We start from the raw sequence: 19,243 nt of genomic DNA on the forward strand, positions 1-19,243 counted from the left end.
GGTTTCATTTTGGTCGTAGAGTGTGCATACTGGGAAGTTTTGGATCCATTAAGCACTATTGCACAAGAGCAGAGACAGTGCCAAGTTAGGCAAACATAATTGTATATCACTGCTCAGCTTATTAGCTGTGTAGTTTGCCTGATTCTGCCTGCACAGGCTGCAGCAGTTTGGGAAGCAGCATCTGTGTTGGTTTTGTGGGAGCACGGCCAGACTGAAACGACTTGTAGTGCATTATTCTCTTTGGATTAGAAAGGAGATGAGGAGCACTAGAGAGCTGAAGTGAAAGCTTGCAAAATACAGTACTGCTGATAACACAAGTTGCCTTGTTAAACTACTGTTGTAAACAACCATTTGTTTGGTCAGGAAAATCTGGAACCTCAACAAGGGCTGTTTACTTTTTTTGGAAAGGAAGGTAGAGTGCACACACCAAGGGTGGAGAGGCTGTACGTGCTCAGGAGCACGTGGAGCAGTCATCCCCAGCCTGTAGGGCTTGAATCGCCTCCCACCTGGAAAGTCCCCCTGCTGAAAAATGTGGTTTCATTGAAATTCAGAGAATTTCAGAATCAAATATTTCATTTTGGGGAAAACAACACCACCAACAACAAAAACAAAATGCAAACTATTGTTTGAATTTGAAGTAATATTTTGTTTTAATTTTCCATATGGAGGTTTTAAATGAGACATTTTGACTCAAATATTTTGTATAGTTGAAGCCCCTCCACCCCCAAAATAAAAATGGAATTACTTAGGGCAAAATAGCAATTCAGATAAAACAGCTGGTACTTCGTGCTGCTATGCTGCTACATTGTGAGCATAGATAGGAATTACTATGATCTTTGATTGGCCTAATTTCCATCTGCATCAAAAAGTACTCCAGCATTGTCCCAAGCTTCCATTTTTCATTGACTGCTGTTTGTCTTTGTTCTGCACCCAACCGATCTCTGGTGCCAGAATGCAAACAAATTTAAGAGTGCTCGAGTTGTGTTGAGGCCTCCAGGTATCTCAGCAGGGCTGCAGCATTAAAAAAGATCTGATTCAGATCCCAGGTGGTTTTGAGGAAGGACTTAAGAATGAATGAAGGATCTTCAAATCTTTAAAAACTCAAATTTGAGTCAGACTGACTTGACATGGCAGTATTTTAGCCTTCACTGTGGCCTATCCTCTAGAGATGCACGCAGCAGTTCAGTGGGCTGAACACATAGCTTTGAGATTTTAAAGAGGGAACTGAATGTGGGGGAATATGAGAAGCGTTGTTAGTTTTCAGCCCAACTAGAAACTCCCTGTTAGTTTGCAATGTTACATCATGCATTGCAAAATCCTTGGGTTTAGGACCGCTCCTTGGAAAGCATGCATCTGTGGTAAATTAGATGTAGAGGAGCATTTTCAAGGAGGTAAGAGCTATTATTGCAGAGTGCCGTAATGATGAGCGTCAAAATAGTGCCTCTGTTGTCTGTTCAGCTGCAGCCAAAGCATGACCCATGCTGTGCTAGTTGTTAGCATTGCAGCAGTTTTTAGCTTGCATTTTTCTTTACACTCGTGCTGTGGTGTTTCTGTGCTCAGCCTTTGGCATCTGTTGGTCAGGAGGCTAGTGCGTACAGGCCTGGGGCAGTGCTGCTAAGTTCCTGAGATGCCTGCAGCAGGAGAGGGAGCTTTTCTATTTTTTTTGGAACCTGGAAAGTGCTCGTGCCTTGATGAATCTAAAGATCCTCTCTGTGTAATCCCATTGTTGTGATGTCTTGTGACAGAGCATGGGTGATAAATTTTTAGAACTATTTTTTTCTTTCAGATAGGGTCCTGTACCATTAGATCATGTTTCCAGCTGTTCAAAACTGCCTACGTTTCGGTTCCAAAGTCCTCTCTTGCATCCAGAGAAGCTGCGATATTTTAATTCAGAGCACTTGAAATACAGTGCCAAATGTCATTCTGATTTCTGTATTTGAAATAAACTGGGTTACAGAGCAAAAGTCAAGAGAGAGGTTTGTTAGCTCAACTGTATCTGGTTCAAACTCCTCACTTGAAAGCTGGATGATCTGAAAAACTGACCTTAACCTTCACATCAATAGCAGCTTCCCTTTATTCAAATGTTTTCAGAAGTTTAAGAAAGGGGATTTGAGATTTTCAAAAGTGACCGGTCTTTTATTAGTGTCTCCATTGTTGTCTCTGCTAAACTGGCATGATTTTTAACCTGAGGAATTTAAAAGGACTTACCACTTCTAAGAATTTTTTTTGTCTTTTTTTTTTTTTTTGTTCAGTTTCAAGTTTTTATTAGTTGAAGGATATTCAGGCCAACAGAATCCCTTCCCTGACATTCCCTAAAAAAATAGAGGAAGGTTTGAAATGAAAGCGGCCCATCGACACTTCTCTGGCTTTGAACCAACTGCTTCTGAAATTTCTCCATCATTATTTAGCAGTCTTCTCTCATTAGCTAATAGCTATCACTCTTCACAAATGTGTTTGGATATCGATCTTCACACAGAAAGTTTAGCTGTCTCAAAAAGTAAGCAAGCCTCCAGGGTAACTGCATTGAAAGGAACCAGTAAATGATGGTGGGACTGCAGCAGGACAATACCTTCTGAGTCAGAGATTTTCATTATATGCTTTAAGTAGCTTCAGGGTTCTAAGTCATTTCTGAAGCAGATCTCTCATCTTACATTTTAACGGAAAGACAGAAAGTTTATGAGGAAGTGTGTCACAGCTCAGAATGACTGCAAATAGAAGTAAGTAATTAAAAAGGAGGTAGTCGAATTGGAATGTTGTTAGCTTTTTAACGAAAATTTCTCTTCCGCTCAGTTCAGCATTACTGCAATCTGTTTATAGCATACTCAGTGCCTCAAAGTTTCAGATAGGCAGGGTACAGAAAAGGCATATTTGCCAGTACCTTTATACTAGTACCTGTTAGCAGGCTTTGAAGATAAGCAGTCTTCCCTAGCTGAAGGTTTTTACATTAACTGTTAAACTGACAAGAGGATTAAGAGGATTTGCACTGATTTGGAGAACTGAGTCAAGTCGTGGCTGTTGGGGCTTCAGTGTTTCAATCTGTGATACAACTTCAAGAATTCTGCAGCCCTTTTCTTTTGCCCAAAAGTGTTTTTTTTTTTTTTTTTTTTTTTTTTTTTTTGGTGTTTGAGGAATTGGAGAATAAGCATGCTGACTTAGTGGTTTGCATTGCAGAGTGGGTGGTTTTCCTTTTGTTCTAGACAGCCCAGCTGCTTTATTTATTTAGTTATTTTTCCCTGTCTTCTGGAATTTTAAAGAAAAAAATCCAGCTAACATTCAGGCTGGGAAAAGATCTTGGCAGTAATGTATCTCTGGGATAATTTCTGCTGCTTTTTGTGCCAACAGCACTCCTATATAGAGCTGTCTCCTATATAGAGCTGTCTTGGCACTCTAGTGTTTGGATACTGTATGTAGTGGATCTCTCTTGCTGGGACCACCGGTTCTAATCCCATCAAAGCAATGAATCATTCTCCTCACACCTCAGCCTCTGCTTACAGGAAGGCAATAAATCTTCGCAATGCTATTTGTTCAAGAGCACCTGTGCATGCTAGGACAGAGAAATCGGTCTGGATGACTTCTGGTTCTCTTCCAGGTGGATCTGTCATTTGCAAGGATTCCTTATGTATCCCTTGCCTTGGTTTTCCATCTCTGAACTAAGGGACATACTGGTACCTCTTTCAGGCTGGGGGAGGTTGTGCAGCCGTACAGTAGATAGGGAGGGTGGGGGAGTTGGGTCAAATGACCTTTGTAATGCCATCAAATAATTCTGTGGCATATTTGGTATTTGCAAGCTTTAGAAGTGCAAGTAACAGGGTTTTGATCCTGTCAGAGAGTTTCTGCATCAGTCTTCTGCACCAGACCTGGGACAACTTTCTGAAGCAGGGTCAAGTACTGCCCCTGTATCAAGGCAAGCAGGAGCTTGGCAGGAAGCAAAACTGAGCCAGGTCTCTTGTGCTCACAGCCATTATGTGTCTGGGGTCGTTAAACTTGGGAGTGGGACTTGTGCTCCCACCTGAGAGGTAAGGAACAACAAAGTGGATGATACCTTCTTTAAAAAACAAAAACAAAAGCCTCATTGTGCTATCATGCTCATGGTTTTGACTCTAGAAAGAGGACTTTGTAGCACTGAAAGAGTCACATCTGCTTTGCATTATTTATATCAATACGTCTCCTTTCTTGTTTTTCCTGTCCCTCAGGGTACCCAGGAACTGGTTAAACAGGTGAAGAATTTGCCCCAAGCTAACTACAACCTCCTGAAATACATATGCAAGTAAGTGAAATGAATTAACACTTGGAAAAGTCGCTAAGTTTTGTGAGGCTCAATCACAGATATAAATAATTTACTCTGAAAGTTCGAATATTCAAACATCACTTACACATAACTTACAGCTCCTATAAAACATGTGGCTGTCACCCACAACCCGGGCAGCAGGCATCAATGATGCAAACATGTTGTATTGTCTGTTTCAGAAGCACTTAAAGACCAATAAAGACAGGCAGTAGTTCCAGGCACTGCGCATTTGGAGTACTTATAACACAATCTGAGTAGCAGATAGTATCGCCAGTCTGACCTCAGCTCTGATTTGGAAGTGGGGATGAGAGTGGCTTGGAGTACAGGGACTCCACAGCCTTGTCTCCCCTAGTTTCTCTGCTGACTCTGCCAGTTCCAAGTGGGATGGAATGGTTGGGGAGCTGGAATGGACTGTTAGCCCACATACAACGTAACGAACTTCATGTTGTATTGTGATCTCTGCAGTAGACTCAAAATCTTTTTTTATCATCAGTGGGATTTACACATCTGCAGCAGGGAATAGACACAAACACTGACATGAAACATGAAGCCCATGCTTTATTCAGGAGATACCAAGCCTTTCCTAAGGGTATGGATTCTGAAATGTGCTTTTGAATGCTTTGAAAAATTCATTGTGCCTTGTGACGTGCTTCCGCAGTCATTTGTGTTAGTATCTGAGCACTGCACAGCAAATGTCTGAGACAGGGGAATATAATCATATATGTTTCTAAGTGAAGAACCGAGGAAAGGAAAGGCAAGTAGATTTTGCTTCTGGCTTACAGAAGAGAACTGAGAGTTCTTGGGCCTCAGCACAGTGGAAGCCACATAAAAAATGGGAGTTCCTACAAAGGTCAGACTGCAAGCAGAAGCATTCAAAAATTTGCCAACCGAGCAGTACAGAATAGTGAGGAAACATTTTGACTACCAAAACCCCTCTAATCGCCCCAAAATGAGCAAGACAGAGTATAGGTCAAGCACAAGTGTTCACCTCTGAGGCCACCAAGATGTGTTTCCAGCTCTTATGCGGTTCCATGTCCTATGGTCCTTTTCAAAACTAGGCTAATTACAGGCTATTTCGGTGTTTGTTACAGCCTGCTATAGTTCCTATTGGGAGGCTGTTCCAAATTACAAAATTAACTGTTAGAAACATTCTGCTGATTTCCAGCTTATACATATGGATAGCCAGTCTGTCTGCATTTCTTCATGTGCTATCTTTGGCTTGCACAGAGTCTGTTTAACGTGTTGATGTTTGCCCAGCTGATGCAGTCACAGGAAGCTCTTTATCTGTATTTTGTCAGATTCAAGAAATAAAGCTCTTCCCACAGGATGCTTAGTTCTAGGATGAGGAGAGAAGTAAAATATCTTTTTACTTCTATTACATCTGTAGGTAAAAGCTGACAGAAACCACTCTGTATAACTGGAAAATTCCCATAAAAATATGAACACCTGTATTTTCATACCCAGAAGTCCCTTTGGCAGAAGCCATCCTGTCCTGCCTCACTCGAACAAGGAACCTGGGGATTGTTATTGAGTATCTGAGCTGCAGTTAGTCCATAGGAGCATTTTAGATGCTCGGGTTGTGTAAGCATGGGACAAAACTGTTCCTGCCCCAGAATGTCTACAAGTATGAGAAATGACTTACTTTATATTCCTCTCCTCCTATGATTTTTCTGGGGGGGCTTTTCAAGGTTCCTTGATGAAGTTCAGGCTCACTCCAGCATTAACAAGATGAGTGTCCAGAACCTGGCTACAGTATTTGGACCAAATATATTACGACCCAAAATGGAAGATCCTGTGACCATGATGGAAGGTAGGTACTCCTGTTGTTGAGGTAACACAGCATCTGTGTTTTGGGGCTGCAGGAATATGCTGAAAGTCATACAGCCGTTGGTAGTTGTGTCACTTGTTGACTGCTGCACAGTCAACAACAAGTCAAGCGATCCCTTTTATTGGTGCCCATGAGTGGATGTACCAGTGTGGCTGCCGCTATCCCACTTGCCACTGGTGTGGGAGTGTCTCTCTTCTCCACTACATGGAGATGCCTCTGCCCTGTTGCAAGTTGTTGTGTGGAACCTACTGCTAAAATGAAAGGTCAAATATTCTTCAGAAGGACCATGTTAAGTACCAGACTAATGTTGTTTAGCATTGGTGCATTCTGGTGCATTTAGCTCCCTGCAAGGGACGCCCAGTGCACAATGAAGGAGGTACTGCAGTTCTTACTGTGCTACAGGGGCTAAAGGTAGGTGTTTTAGAAGTGTCGTCTTCCAAGCAGACTGTGTATGGGTCAGATCTTCACAGAACCCAAGGAATAAATGAAAAATCACTGGTAAATTCTGATGTTTTTACATTGTGCTAGAAAATACAAAATACTCCAGTCATATCTCAGATGTTTGCATGTATATTGATTTCCTGAGTTTAAAAGGAAAAAAATGAAAACCAAGCCTGGAACAAAAGTATGTTACTAGGCCCTGACTAATTACGGAGTTGCTGTGGGTATATTTGCTGTAAAGTTTGTTCTTTTGAGGTGACAGCTTTTATTTGTTTAGGGTTCAGATAAGGTAGAAAAACAGACTGTCGACATCAGGTTTTGCTGCAATTGCTTGGTCATTGCATCTTTCTTGTGCTAGACTGCAGGAATAGCTGGGCTCTAGAGGAAGAGGAAGTGAAATGATGGGATGAAACAATACTGTTTTTTTTTTTTTTTTTTTTTTTAAATTATGACTGAAAAAAAATAAAATCTCATAGTCTGTAGTTATTTGTGCACTGCCCTAGCTTGAGACTCTGCTGAACCTCACTGCACCAGACAATTAGGACTTGGTTGCAGGTATGAATTCTCATTTCTTCTGATTAATATGTAAAAATCTGAAGTTTGAAAATTATCTACCTCCATAGGGGTCAGCAAATACCCAGGGCAGGATCTCTGGCTGGGTGACACTAGGGCTGGGGCACAGCCTCTCCCACGTGCAGTGGAGCACAGCTTGTGAGCTTTGGCAGGGCCTCTGCAGCAAGTTCTGTGGGATCCTTGCAAGCCTGTAGAAAGAATTGATGGATTCATCTGGCAATAGGCACAGATGGGGGATGCTGTGCCCACATGCCTCAAATCAGCCCTGGCACTGCTTGCAAGCTGTAGGGGGCAGCTCCTGTCATGTTCGGTGTGGTGGAAATCCTTCACAGCACCAGTATGACCGTGCCTGTGCAGCAGCAGCAGTGCCTTAGCAAAATGTTAGGGAGACAAAACGGTAGTGCAGGAGCAGATGCTGGGCTATTCAGGGGTATAAAGGTGGGCACAGCAGGACCCCTCCTCCACTGCATGATGCAGTGACTGCCCCTTGTGACCGGTTGGCCGGTGGTGGGCAAGACTCTTGGAGCCTTGGCCAGCAGCATTCTTCTGTTCTGCTGGTACAGATGGAGGGCTTGGCAGCTCACCCAAGGCATTTCATTATATGGTTCAGCTGATAGCAAAGGTGCTTGTTCTGTCTGTAGGTGCACAGATGTCACAGATGCTGTGGCCCCATGGCCTCTCCCAGTCCTCATAAAGACAGTAGGGGTGGCCTGACCTAGAATTAATTCTGTATTAACAGAGACCTGAATTGTAGACAAATTGGGATCCAGTGGCTGGATTTTTAGACTTAATCAGTAAAAGCAAATGTAACAGCACTGGGAATGTTTTGCTTTAATGTGAGCAGAGGGTAGAAGATTGGTTAAATAGGAATAATGGAGGAATGGAAAGACACCTAATAAAATTTCTTTAGCTTCACAGTAATAGGAATAATAAATACAAAGAAAGACTGCTGCAAGTTCTTAACAAAAAGCACTTTAATTGCATCTCTCCAAACTTAAACCATGAATTTCAAATAGAAATATCTGAAGTTTGACAGCTACATTGTTAAGCATGACCTTATCTCCAGAGAGGTGTATTCTCTTGCGTATCCATAGACATTAAATGCAAGCAGTAGGTGAGCTTATACCTCTTGCTGCCAGGCTGAGATTTCATTATTGTGTTCATGCCCTTATTATAGACCTCTGAATGTTAGTCTTATTCTTTAGTTCAGATTATAAGTAAACATAGAATGATGATATATTTGCTCTCTTTAAGGTTTTTCGCTTTAGTAGAAAATACTTTGTATTAGGTTTGGTAAGAGATATTCTGTTAGTCTGTAATGGCCTACAGTACTGAAAAGCAGTGACAACTCATTTCTGTGGATTTATATAGTTGCAAGTACTCTTTCTGCACTTGCTGTAAACTTTCTACTTTTTTAATGTTTGAATACAATGAGAAGCTCCTTTTTTAATCAAGTCAGTCACCTTGAGAATCTGCTAGCTGTTGTCTGCAGTGCGGTAGCTGCACCCATGCCTCTTTCAGGAAACTTTGTTCCAGTCAACTAGCTCCCTATGGCACCTTATGTTCCAGTTTTCAAGGTTTCCTCATACCTATGTTCCTCAACACATTTTTGGTTTTGCTGTCCTATCTTAAAGAATCTACACTTGGTTGCTTTAGGCTGTGACCTAAATTTATCATCTACCTTAAAATTTAATGTTTCCTTTTGGTCTTTATTGATTAGAAACCTAGCAGAACCTCTTTCCTTGTTTTCATTTTCTATATCAGTAAAGATGTCATCAGAGTGGTCCATAAACCTGCTGGGCTCTGCTGTTCTTTCCCAGCAGATGTCTGAGAAGCTGCCTTTACAGGGCACTCTTCAATGGATACTTGAAGTCTAATTTCCTTCCATCTTGTATTTCAAGATGTTTCCTCATAAGTATGGTTTCATTTCAAATTGCTGAATGCTTTACTAGGATTGGAGGTGAACACCAGTCTGCAGATAGTGATGGTACAAAACATATCTTTTCCCCCTTGCGTGCAGCTACGTGTGCCATACAGGTCGCATTCTCTCTCCAGGTTTCCCTATACAGCAGGAGTGCAGCAGAAGGCCTAGGCTGAAATTTCTGGTGCTTTAGTGAACACTAGCTCTGGGCCTATTTAGACTGTGAATGTAGACTGTGCAATGTAGATACCCCTTGGGTATCTATCAGTGGAAACCTGCTAGTTTTGGAATCCGGACAGAAAGGTGCTCTATCCCAACTACCACATCAGTGCGTTCAGGATCCAGCATGCATCTCTGCAGAGCTGTGCTGTCCTGTGTGGATCCATGTGCTGAAATTGGTGCTGTGCCTGAAGCCCATGCCATGGTGTGGTACAGACATGCCCTGTTCTCCAGGCGTCGTTCTCCTGCTTTCCTTATGGGTGTCCTTAAACAAACCCGTTTATTAATCATTGCTACTGGTCACTTGTAGTACATTAGTTGGCTGCATTCAGGAGCTGAACTCACACTTGCATGTGTCAGCCTCACGAGGAGTTCACACAGCATCTCACAGACAGGGAGTGAGCGCCTCAGGTCTACCACATCTCATGGAATTTTTGCCTTTGTTTCCTCCCCACAGGAACCTCACTGGTGCAGCACCTGATGACGGTGCTGATAAGTGAACAGGGCCGAATCTTTGCTGTTCCCCAGGCAGATGTGCCAGGGAGCCAGCTGGAAATCAGACCCATGCGTCCACGCAACACCGTGGAGTGGATCTCTGAGGAGGATGGGGAGGACAGGTCAGAAAGCTGCGTTCCCAGCCCTGCCGATTCGCCCTCTGGCAATGCTGTGGCACCAGAGGCCACCCCTGGACCTGTGGGGAATAACACCTCTCCAGAGCGCAGCGGCAAATTGACTCAGCCTGCCACCAGCCCCAGCAAAAGAGTGCAGACGCTGCCTCCCTGGAAATACTCTTTCCGCCAGCCAGGAGCACGGTCTGTGAGTCCAAAGCTGGGCAGCTCATCCTTAGATATCCCCAACCTTTCCTCCAGTGGGAACTGGCTGATGAACGGACTGTACTCGCTCCGAGGCCACCGCCGGACAGCCTCTGGGGAACGAATGAAAGACTCGTGTTCTTCCCAAAGACTCTCTACTTATGACAACGTCCCTTCGTCCAGCCTCTCCCTTAGCACACACAGCATGGCCAGCACCACGTGGTCGACATCATCATGCGAGATCTCCGTGGTGGACTCGGTCAGCAGCTGCCCAGCCTGTCGGGCCAGTGACTCTTCAGCTTTAAGCTCTCTCCAGACTGAGTGGATGACTCAGGGCTCGCTGTCTCAGAGTGAGGTCAAGACTGCAGATCTGGAGAACAGCATCGACAGGTTTGACGCTTGCAGCAGCAGCAGTGAACACAGCAACCCAGCTGCAGCTTCCAGAGACTCTGTCAAATGCTCTAGAGCCTTACAGAGCTTGGTGGTGGAGCTAAAGACAGAACTGAGCAAACAGAGGACTGAGTACGAGACCAGTATCAAAAGGTAATGTTGGTGGGGAGGGGGAGGGGGGGTACAGAACTCTTTTAACATCCTTACCCCTGTCTGAATGCGGGTGTGGGCTACCAAGTGTATTGGGTTCTCAGACCTGGAGCTTGGCTTTGAGAGACTACAAATATGGATCTGGTCTTTCCTCACTGTTCTGTGAGTACAACTTTTCTCTCTGACAAAATAGAGGATCAAAAAACAGGATTTCCAGTACACAGGAGATTCCAGTATTGCTCATTCTGTTTTCAGTGGAAATTGGAACAGCACAGGTAAACCCAAAGTCTGCTCTTTGTCAGTGTCTGGGGAGAAACAGGGAGGCAAACATCTGTCTTGTGGGGGGGGAATGGAACCTAGGGTGGTCAGGCCTCTACAGGGAATTCTGTAGGTCTTTGCATGTGCTGAGACTTGTGTCAAATCAGTCAGAAATTGAAAGTTTTTTGCTGCTTTTCCCAGGAGGAACTTTGTTCAGGGAATGGATTTTGACTATTCTCTGTTGTTTTTGTTGTTATTGCATCTCAGTTATAACTTTTTCAGCAGCCATTTTGTGTTGAGCTTCTAAAATCAAAAGCAACATTTATAGATGTACTTATAGCAGTCATTTGCTCACACAGCACGCCGCTGACTCAAAGTAGCAGCAAGGTGCTGCTTGTACAGCAGAGCGCTGAACTGCGTGGTTCTTTGCCCCCTCTGATATTTTTCAGGTTTTCAGGAGAGGTGTGTGTGAGGATAGGGGCTGTAAGAAGTAGAAAATACTATGAATAAATAGGAAGAGTCATATTTATTAATTTGTCTGAGTTGGTATATTAGTTTCTATGAGTTTAAGTACTTAATAGAATTACTTTCAGACAAGTACTTAGGGAAAAATGCACGTGATGTAAGTATGGTTGTTTAAAAGAATTGTATGTTTTAATGTACAGACATATGCAAAATTGCATACCAGTACTAGTGTGTTGCATTACAGAAAGGCTGTAGTCCCATTTCTTAGAAATTTATTTCTTCTCAGCATTTTTTTGTGTTAAGGTATTAGTGTTACTTCCTAAATTATTAAAACTCTGGTACCGTGTACAGGTCTTCTAAACATGGTACCAAAAGTACATGACCGTTTATAGTACAGCTTGAAGCTAAGCTTGTTGCATCTTTTTTCTTGTTAAAGTAATTTCTCAAAAGGTGTTTTGGAAAGCTCTAGTCTGAACTGTGATCTCTACCAGTGGGCCAGCTGTTAAGGTAGGACTTTTACTTGTTACCTTCCTGCTATATTTTAAAATGTGCTGTGGTGGTGGCTTGCCAGCCTCTGCACCTTTTCTGCTTCCTACCTTGTGTTGCCTTGCTGTGTGAAGCTGGAAGGACCAGCAGGCTGCGTAGCAGTTCAGTTACAGCATCAGAATGGGAGAAAAGCTTTCCCTGCCTTGTTGTGTCCCAGCCTAAAGAGCTGGCGAGATCACCACTGGTTGCTAGTATGGTGTGTTGGAAAAGGTCTGTGAGTGAGGATGGTAGTGAGGATGCTATGTGCCTTGTATTTAATTGTGCAGGACTGCCCTAGCAAGCCTTGTTGCAGGGATACAGAGTAACAGAAGTGAGACTGGTCTGCAAAACTTGGAAATGTGTAGCTGGGCATCTTACCTGCTGCGTGAGGGAAGAGATGGCTTCCCAGCTCATACTGATAGCACTGTTCCAATGGCCTTCAGCTGTCAGGGATGTCAGGAAGCCCTGTTTGTCATTCCTGCCATGTTCTTGGCTATTTCAGCTCTAACAACCTGCCTTTCCCCTTCAGTGGGAAAGGGACAAAGAGCACCAAAGAGCATAACTGGAGGGGAGGACTATAAATTGGCCAGGTCTCATAGGGCAAAGTAGCTGAGAGGAAAATGCCTAATGAGCTAGTATTTTCATAAAACCAGATGAGATGCAATCGCTGCCTTTTTGTATTAAACAGGATGATTCCAGCTGTTCAGGATTACAGCCTTAAGCATTTTGCTGACAAGTCTAGGAATTTCAAGCCAAGTTTTTTAGCTCTCAAAAATCTTGCAATGTTTTTACTGCAGCTGCAGCAATTTACATGTGCAAAGATATGTCCCTTTTGAGACTGCATATAAAAGTCTGCTCCTGTGAAAAGAGGGGAGCTAACTAGAGTAAAGAAATGCAGCAGTTTAACAGTAAAATTTTGGGCTGTCTCACTAGCTTTATTTTATTGAAGATAACTTAGTCCCCAAAAGTAATAATTAATTCCTTTACAATTGTACATGTGCTTGTGTGGTTTGCAGAACTCAGTCTGTGTAGCAGGGCATGTTTTAATGAAGGTGTGTGAGCTTTTTGTTGGCACATACATAAGTAAGTGGAGGGAAAGCAACGTCGGTACCTGCCTGGGGCAGAGGTAAGGAACACTTGCTGATGGAAAAGCTGCTATTTATCATTATCAACTGCCCATTTTCTCTCTCTTAGTCAGAGGGAGGCAAGTTTTATGGCCTTCCTGTAACCAGTCTGTTCCAGAGCATTTCTCCCTCGAGGTTAGTATAATTAACAGGCATTTTCTGTTGAGTTTCAGTAATTCATGTTTACAACCTGGGACTCTCAAGAAACTGGAAGTATCTTGGAGCAGACTATTGGACTATTATATTGTATAGGTAGAAACTTTGTAAGTAAGTACTGTGAACATGTGTAATTCAGAACATGGACAGTTAGTCTAGGCTGCTGTAGTTGACTCCTAAAACTTCACGGTACGAACATTTACTAGGTAGTTCAGAGCTGCAGGATACAACATTTTGTTATAAGGAGGAGTAGGGGGTGCTGCATCTTAGCTTCAGAAGAGTTTAGCTGGGTGATAAAAGTCTGCCAAGACAGGAAGTTCTTTCCAGATGTTCTGCACATTTCTGTTCACCTATGAGTGCAGCTGTTCATCTGCTGCACTTGGTGATCAGTGTTGAAGTGTGTGACTTTTTAAGTTGTGATGATGATGATACCATCCTTGGCTGTATGTGAAGGAACAGTTTAAGGGGATGCATTGCATTGCATTATCTGAATAATTGCTGCTTGGTGGTCACAGAATGTAATTCAGGTTCTTCTGAGGTCTAGTTCTTTTTTTGATGTTGTAGGGACTGTAGCATGTCCTTTTTGAGTGTCATTTAGCCTGTGTAAAAATATCCCATTCACCATTTCAGAGGGAAGCCAAGCACTCCATTTTTACAGTTGGGTATTTTTACTGTTTACTGAAATTATGTGTCATCTAGTTTTTTTTTTGTTTTTTTTTTTAAAGTACGGGGCCACACTTTTCCAAGGAAGAACCTGATTTTTAAAATCACAATCTGGTTTGTTCTAATGATCAGAAATTGCCATCTGGACACATTACTTCTGTATTAACATTACTACTCTGTCTTGCGATTAGGAAACAAGATTGGGAGGACAGCAAATGATGTCCCTTCTGCGCTTGTTTCAAATCCAAAAACATGAACCTTATTCTTTGACTTCCTTAGAGAAAAGCTCTGAGTCTTGCATTAGAGCTTTGTGCACAGATGAACTATTTCAGGTCTGTTCTTCAGAGTCTTCCACATAAAAAATGTTATTTTCTGTAAAAAATTGTAAAGTGTGAAAAACTTTTACTCACCCCTTCCGTTGTCAGTAACAAAATGTACAGGAAATACCATAAATGGATGGCGAGGAAGGACTGTGACCTCATTCCTAACTGACTTCAAGGATGTTCCCCTGTACTGGATACCCTTATGGGGAAACAGTACCAGGATAAAAACAGACAGTAGACGTTTATATTGCAAATTATGTATTTGAACTCAACCTGATTCAGGAGTTGAGTTGCCTCAGCCATTCAGTTTGTTCACAAAAAACTTAAGCATTTTGTAAGACTTGATGTACTTGAGCTTATTTTCTCAAGATACGAATGAAGTAAGCTCCAGTTTTCAAGGAGTCCCTGCCTATAAACTCAACATTAAGTGACTATGAAATGGCAGTTAGTGCCCTTATTTAAAACTTCCTTTTAGAATGAAGATTTTATTTTTTAAGCTGAACGGCTTATATTTATTATAGCTATTAGCAGTATTTATCAAGACACTTAAAAAGCTTTTTTTTTTTTTCTTTTTTTTTTTTTTTCCCCTCTTTCTCCCCTTTGGTTTTAAGAATTGAAGAAACAAGTTCAGACCTGAGGAAGCAAGTGGTTAGGCTAGAAGAAGAACTGGACCAAGAACGAAAGAAATACACGATGCTGGAGATAAAGCTGCGGAATTCTGAACGTGCTCGTGAAGATGCTGAGAAGAGGAATCACCTCCTGCAGAAGGAAATGGAAGAGTTTTTTTCAACATTAGGATGTTTAACTGTTGGGAGTCGAAGTGCTAAAGTCCCCAAGTAGAATGAGCTTATGTACAGAATAGACAATTCTATTTCTGGCAAAACCAGTGAAAAGGCACATTTTGTTATGGTATACTCATGTATCATGAGTAATTGTACAGTGAGTATGCTCTCAGTGACACTTATTCTGTTGTTTTTACATGTGCTGTAGTACTTGGGCAAGCCGGAGAAAGACTGCAAAACATAATGCTTGGAAGTTTAGATATCAGCTTACCTGGAAAGAGTGGACACTTTTTATCCACAAGTCAAAAGGTACTGTTCTACGTAGCTGTACTGTTGCCATCTTTGGATTTGCTTGCAGCATCCTTTTGCTGGTTCAAGGACAATGGAAAGGTGCGCAAGGTGGGTGAGGTGGCCAGAAGGGCATTTGGTAAGATCGCAGTTCTAGGACGTCACCACATTCAGTGTGGTTTAGGATATGGATTTAACATGAGGCATTTTTTTCCTCCCCACTCTCTTCATAAAGTTTGTTCAGATTTCTCATTCTTGGAAGTGGTGTTATTTTATCAAGATGCTTTGAAAAACAATGTCTACAGAATAGCAGAAAATACTAGAAATTCTGACAATTCACATAAGTTATCCCTTAGATACTGAACAGTTCCACTGCTTCATAAAAATATGACTTATTAAAGTGTATGTGATTAACTGTCAGATTAGCCACATAAACTCCATGGAACTTTAAATATGCACATTTGGCCCTTGTTATCTTATTCTTATTTTGAGCCAAAATTGTATTAACTGCACGGGGAAAAAAAAGAGCTGATATATACTGATCAGACATCAACTTAAGAAAGAGTCTTATCAAAACACATCCAACTGATGCAAGTTTTTATATATGAAACCTTAATAGCAGTATCTATGGTAATTTGGTAGAAAAAAAGGTAAATTGATGCAGTTAGTGCTGGAAAAGGAAAAGAGTGGGATCTATCTTTAACCTTCACAGGACAACTTACTTCTAGATTGTTTGTCATACCTCTTGTGACCCCAATTGATTTTTTGTTGTTGTTGTTAGTTCATGAAGATATTAAGGGACAGAAGGAGAACTGCAAACAACCCAGTAGCCTAAGTTCACTACTTCTGCTAAAAGAACAGACATCATTAGAATTAAGTTGTAATTTCCAGTAATTAGCTGTCAGTGCTCACTTCCCTTCAAGGGACTTACTTGAGAAGTTCTGCATAACATTTGTAGTGCCCTAAGCTATGCAGAACCTGCACACACAAACTGTATCACTAGATTCATCTTGAGCTCTGCTTGCCAGCCCCAGCACTCACCACATTATTTGCTCTCTCTGACAGCTGAGGCAGCTTGGGAGTCTCAGAGGAGAAAGATTTTTAACAGAAAAGTACCACAACAAGAACTGGATAAGACAAAAGCACAGACCATAGTGAAAGTGCTTGCTTTAACTATTTTTGTTTAAATGACTTGAATCTGACATCTTTTCTTACTAAAGAAGAATATAACATCATCTGGAAATAACCTTGGAATGTGTTTTTTTTTTTTTTTTTTAAATACTAGCAGACTGCACACCTTTTACTATTGACTTTCTCCTCATCTTACAGATATCCATGTTTTAATAGATGTTACATTTTTATCACTATAGTGCTTCTCCTTTCTACAGAAATGTAAGCCATTTAAAGTGAACAAAAAGAAAACATATTTACCTAATGTTTTCTAGTTATAACAAGTCAAACAAAGTGGTCAAATAAAACTAAGCAGTTCGGTTATTTCAAAACATTTTCCCTTCTCTCCAAAGTATCCAGCTGCGCTTCATTCTTTACTACCCCTGCTGTTAAGCAGCGTGGCACATCCCTGACTGTTCAACAGGAGCAGCCTGCCCCCTGCAGGCACCAGCAGCAGCCTTACCCCTGTGTTAATGATTACAGCCTTTCAGGGTGTTATTACTAATCACAATTGATCACCAACTTACAGGGACACAACTGAATCTACAAGGAAGACAATGGCTTGTTTAAATCAACAGCATTAAGATGCATAATGTGAGTAGCAATCCCTGTTGTAACAATGATTTTCAGCTGGAACAGCACAGTGAGTTGAGGCAGCACCGAGTACAATTACAGTCCTCACAAAATAAACCTCAATATTAGAGCATTGCCTGAATTGAGCTGTAAGTAATTCTCTGTAAGTAGAACACCAGGACTGGTAAAAAGCAACAGCTTGTACTATCTGGGACATTCAATCCAAAGTAATACCAAACAGGCTACTTTAATACCCTTTTATTTTTACCCCCAACATGGGTACCTTTCATTACATCCATCCTCCTGACAGCCCCCATCTCTTAGACTATTTATACTGCATTAGCTCCTGGATGTGCCACGTGCAGACTACTTGCTTCAGTTCTGGCATGCTACAAACTGAGCCATGCTGACTGGGAGACTAAAACAGGTATGTGAGGTAAGGAGGGGAAGCACTACACAAGACAGCTCGCAGTGAAATCAAATGAATAATTCTAAAAATTTAAGTAGTCAGAATACTAGGCAACATATATAGACATATATATACATGTATATATTGCTGGACTGGGAAACAAATCCACCAATTCCATTCCACTGTAAGAGCATCTGTTAACTATGTAGAATGCTACATGATATTAATCTGGCAAACACGATAAAATTCATTCCTGTTTTCAGTTTCACAGATCAAACTGTATCCACTCAAAGTGATTAATGGAACTAACCTTTTTTTTTCAGTCGACTGTTGTGCTCCAGAAACATCTATTCCTCTTCTTCATGAGTAATAAATTTCAGGTCATTTTGAAGATGAGCCTCTGCAGTAAATGAAGGCTGCAAGACGTTGCAAACTACTAAGTTCATGCTAAGATACACCACGATGGGATATAAACTCTAAAGCACAGTAGCAGACACATGATGTTAATTTCCTCTCGTGAGTAATTATGCAAGAAATGGGAATACACTTGTGATGTTGGACACAACCTCATGGATCAATGTGTCCTTATTTGAGGACGATATATTTGCTTTACTAACTGTAATGCCTGTTTCTCTACACGTCATGTGTCTACCTCATGGATGTAAGACCACTCCTTATTTTACAGACTTCTAGGTTATTCCAGCCTCCACCCCCAATTTAAAATACCAGCCTTAGCAAGAGTTTTCAAGATACGGGTTTGTTAGTTCTAACAAAAAATGAAGAAAGGCTGCTGGCATTAAGTACCTAAATTTTAGCATAATTTTCCCAGCCAGGAACATCCCTTCCAATATTATGCAGCCAAAACAAAAAATGTAATAAATAAGCAATCAATTAAAGGAATACAACACAAACATATACTTGAAAAAAATCCAAAGTCAAATATTCCAGAACAACAAAAAAAATCTGTAGGTCTCCGTGGCATTTCCAATATGAAAAGAAAAATTAATAATGGTAGCTTATTGACTGACTTACCCACATTCACCAAAGAAGTCTGTACAAGCCAGCAGCACTACAGAGTTTCAGCTTTAGTTCTGTGAACCAGAGCCACTGTCCAAGATGATCAAAAATAGTCACCCACAGACAAATCCCTGACAGAGCTTAGACTCTCAGACCTCACTCTTATTATATTAATAAATTAGTTGGTACCAGCCCCACTTAGTGCTAACAGATGCAAATAAAAAAGAACAGCACTGAGCCACACAGCTTTCCTAGAACACCTCCTGAATAGCTGGTCCAGAGAAACGGAATGGGCTGCTTTGTACTGCCCATGGTCATCGCACCTTTCCCTTAAAACAAGGACGCAAAGAAAACCTAACATGCAGCCAAACACAACTCAAAAGCATCTTGACTCTTCATTTAAAGCAACATGCAGAGCCTGCTGGAAATGAAGGTAATGAAACACATTATGCTAGGATTTATCTGCACTGTAGTGGTGTCAGTGAAGGAAGCAAGCCCGTCACCCAAATAAGAGCTCTTCATAAAGTCAGAGTCCTTAAAGCCTTATCTGGGACTCGGTCTTGAGAAAAATTTCTCCTACAGGCAAATTCCATATATCTTCCTTTCATACACTACAAGGCCCATGGCTTACCTCTTACCACATTGGGTCTCAGCAGCTTTATTTCCAGGAAAGAAGGCAGGCTACAGCTGGTATCAAAGAAGTAAGAATGGATTCTCAGCAGTTGTAAACACACTGATGCTATCAGTCTGTGGCACAGCCAAAGCCCATGAGAATGGAGAAATGGAAGAAACATCACTTTTGTCCACAAGTGAGCTCGCACACAAGACAGAACTTAAATACCATTTAAAACAGATGGAATCTCAGGGA

At 41.6% G+C, this 19,243-nt stretch overlaps 1 protein-coding gene across 7 annotated transcripts in view; it reads left to right on the forward strand.

The window, feature by feature from the left end:
- The window catches only part of ARHGAP22 (Rho GTPase activating protein 22), a gene marked incomplete at its 5' end in the record, with an annotated part of 145,886 nt that extends 126,703 nt beyond the window's left edge, over positions 1-19,183 (forward strand). For 3 of the 7 annotated variants that reach the window (XM_082765336.1, XM_082765339.1, XM_082765341.1), the window contains 5 exons: positions 4,194-4,267; positions 5,977-6,098; positions 9,728-10,625; positions 15,127-15,317; positions 17,682-19,183. In XM_082765336.1, the coding sequence (XP_082621462.1) occupies positions 4,194-4,267; positions 5,977-6,098; positions 9,728-10,625; positions 15,127-15,317; positions 17,682-17,728 (1,332 nt within the window). In that variant the 3' untranslated portion in view covers positions 17,729-19,183. Of the gene's footprint in view, positions 1-4,193; positions 4,268-5,976; positions 6,099-9,727; positions 10,626-14,747; positions 15,318-17,681 lie in introns of those variants that run through there. The other 4 variants (XM_082765337.1, XM_082765340.1, XR_014317964.1 and 1 more) reach the window with 3 other exon arrangements.
- Positions 19,184-19,243: the final 60 nt, after the last annotated feature.

The sequence above is a fragment of the Aythya marila genome (assembly GCF_965140915.1).
Source record: "Aythya marila genome assembly, chromosome: 7".
Taxonomy (NCBI): domain Eukaryota; kingdom Metazoa; phylum Chordata; class Aves; order Anseriformes; family Anatidae; genus Aythya; species Aythya marila.